General features: G+C 39.4%; 1 protein-coding gene across 2 annotated transcripts; it reads left to right on the plus strand.

Moving 5' to 3' along the window:
• The first annotated feature begins 1339 nt into the window (after positions 1–1339).
• LOC136451750 (uncharacterized) lies at positions 1340–2656 on the plus strand. 2 transcript variants are annotated; one of them, XM_066452439.1, is made up of 5 exons: positions 1340–1547; positions 1650–1710; positions 1838–1894; positions 1993–2070; positions 2404–2656. In XM_066452439.1, the coding sequence occupies exons 2-5, from the start codon at positions 1651–1653 to the stop codon at positions 2521–2523; spliced, it is 315 nt and encodes a 104-aa protein (XP_066308536.1). In that variant the 5' UTR covers positions 1340–1547; position 1650; the 3' UTR covers positions 2524–2656. The 2 variants fall into 2 exon arrangements, with proteins under 2 accessions (XP_066308536.1, XP_066308537.1); XM_066452440.1 differs by having other exon boundaries at positions 1996–2070.
• The last annotated feature ends 230 nt before the right edge of the window (positions 2657–2886 follow it).

Genomic DNA, 2886 nt, shown 5'->3' on the forward strand with positions numbered 1-2886 from the left:
TTCATTTGAAATCATGTATCTAAGAATAATTATGTTTGAATTTCTTACATTTGAAATTCCAATTTTTTTTAAACAACGTCAGATAGAAAAACGATCAAAATAAATGCCGTTGATGTCGAAAAGTTATACAGCTTTGTAATTGGCAATATTTTCATTTGAAATCATCTATCTAAGAAAAGTTAGGTTTCAATTTCCCACATTTGAAATTCAAAGCTTTTAAATGACGTCAAATGTAAAAACGACCCAAATTAAAGTTGTAGATCTTGAAAAGTTATATAACTTTATATTTGACAACTTTTTCATTTGAATTCGTTTAGGGTCTCAAATACTCATTTTAAAATCGAACAAAAATAAAATGAGGAAGACAGATATCTCGTATGAATACAAGTGACTTATGGCCTTATAGGTGAAGCGATTGGGGGACATCCGCACAAGAATCATGCTTTTTGTATGAAAAATCGTGTAACTTGTGATGGCCCTATACTAGTGTACTACAAAAACCATATGTAGCACAGTCTCTATCCTCTATGTAGTAGTGCACACATGTCCTCCTTATAGCGATAATAAGTTACGACTTGTGTCATAGGGTGTGTTTGGTTCACCTCCCCAGCGAAGCCTGGTTAGCAAAATAACCCAGGCTAGAGCTAGCCAGCTTTAGCCAATGCAAGGAGCACTTGTTTGGTTGCTCTGTTGTATACAAGCCTGGATTGGTTGGATCTTGTTTGAGTGCATTCGTGTTTTTTTTTTTTTTTTTTTTTTTTTTTTTTTTTTTTTTTTTTTAGCTAAGGTGTGCTTACCTCCACCTTCTCTGGTTCAAGCATTCTACCGAATAGGTGGTGAGCACCACTCCATGAACGCCATGGAAGGGTCTGCAGTACTCCGGCGTGGACAAAAACGCCATGGAAGGGGATCACCTGCAGTAGCTCAATCGAAATCGAAATGCAACCAAAAAATAGAAACCCAAATGCAATCACGAAGTCAGAAACCAAAACACACGAACACGGAGACATGTGCATCATCTCCTTCAAAGTCGTCCCCGCACCGCAGCACCGCTTGACCCGTCTGCACGCGCTGCCCTTAGTCTCATCCGTAGAGGCTTCGTTCTTCGCTAGGGCGCTGACTGCCACTGCGCTTAGTTGCTGCAGGGTGATTGCATTTGTGCTCACCACCTATTCGGTAGAATGCTTGAACCAGAGAAGGTGGAGGTAACCTCACCTTAGCAAAATAAACGGCGAATGCACTCAAACAATTCTGCCAACCAAACAAGATTACTATACTTAAAATATCGCATGATCTCCAGCAGCTATATGCATACTTCATTTCGCTAATTTTCATTACAAGTGATTTCATTTACTTGCTTGAGATTAATTTTTGATGAACTCATCAATAATCTAAAGGCTCCATGCATCGCCTTGGTTCCAGGCCTTGCTCACAGGTTGTTCTGCTGGTGGTCTGGCTACGCTGCTGCACTGCAACGATTTTCACGCACGGTTTCCTCCTGAGGTTTCGGTGAAATGCCTCCCCGATGCCGGATTCTTTCTTGACGCGTAAGTCCATCGATATCATACAAACAAATCCACTCTGTAAACTGTAATTGAGTTTACTCGTACCAAGTACGAACTCAACTCTCTTGCACTGCGTGCTTGCAGAATGGATTTGTCAGGGCAGCGCTCCATGCGGTCTCAATTCAATGCAGTTGTTCATCTTCAGGTGAGATTCTGTCAACGAGTTCGTTCATGTTACTCAAGAAAGAAAGAATCCTATCAGTGTGGGGTGGTTTCAGACTTCAGCTAACTACAAATGTTCTTCCTGTTATTCTTTTCTTCTCTTCCACAAGAATGTTACTAAAGTTTTGCCCAAGGACTGCCTCCTCACAAACAAGGATCCCACAGAGGTATTATATATCATACTATTAGATCTCGAATTCGTTAGAATGTATTCTTGTGTTTTTTCATGCATGTGAAATTTATGTTTAATTCTTGGGTTCAAAAGAAGCCCTCACAGCATTGCCAGACTTTCTTCGATGGCTCAGCATGGAACTTACCGGTCGCCCCGAGGATCGGAAACAAGGTGAGGTGGAATTAATGAAGTGAATATCAGTGTGCATCTCTTTAGTTATTGCCTTGTTGGTGGTGTATATTAGAGTATGTTTAGATCCATTAGTGTTATAGATAGCAGCTAAAATTATTACTATTATTAGATCTAAATAGACCTGCTAATAATAAACCAACTAACTAGCTAGAGAGTTGCTACTAGGTTCTATTAGGTACCAACTATCTATTAGCAACATATTAGTAGGAGGATTGAAAAACTCTATATTAATAATTTGTAGTGGATCCAAATATACTCTTATTACTTGGGTTGATACTGATACGATAACACGCCTTGATTTTCTTGGAGCAGACACTGATGGAAGTGATCGGGGATTGGTACTTTGGTAGGAGCCCAAGCCCGGTGGTAAGACAAGTTGGCTGCGAGTATCCATGCAACCCCATATGCAAACAACAGTCACTCAGCCACTAGCTGACAGCTTGAACAACAGAGCTCTTCCACGCGAACTAAAGAATAATCACCTAGTAGTAGTATAACAATCCAACTATTACAAACATATTCTTGTATTGTATTGGGATGAATAAATATATGTAAACGAACAATTCTAAAGATATAGGGTGTTTGGGTCATTCTCCATCCCAAGTGTGTCCCATCGAATTCAATATATCTCACTGTATGCAAGAATTATAATAAATTGAACTTCTTTGTATGTTTACGTTCAACACTCATTGATTCGCTACTACATTCAGACCTATCACAAACGGTTCATAAACCCTATCATAAAAACTTTTCGGTATCGGAAGTGAGTTGTCGTTGGTAATGACATTCTCATTA

This window comes from Miscanthus floridulus, chromosome 5, assembly GCF_019320115.1.
Source record: "Miscanthus floridulus cultivar M001 chromosome 5, ASM1932011v1, whole genome shotgun sequence".
NCBI classification, from domain to species: domain Eukaryota; kingdom Viridiplantae; phylum Streptophyta; class Magnoliopsida; order Poales; family Poaceae; genus Miscanthus; species Miscanthus floridulus.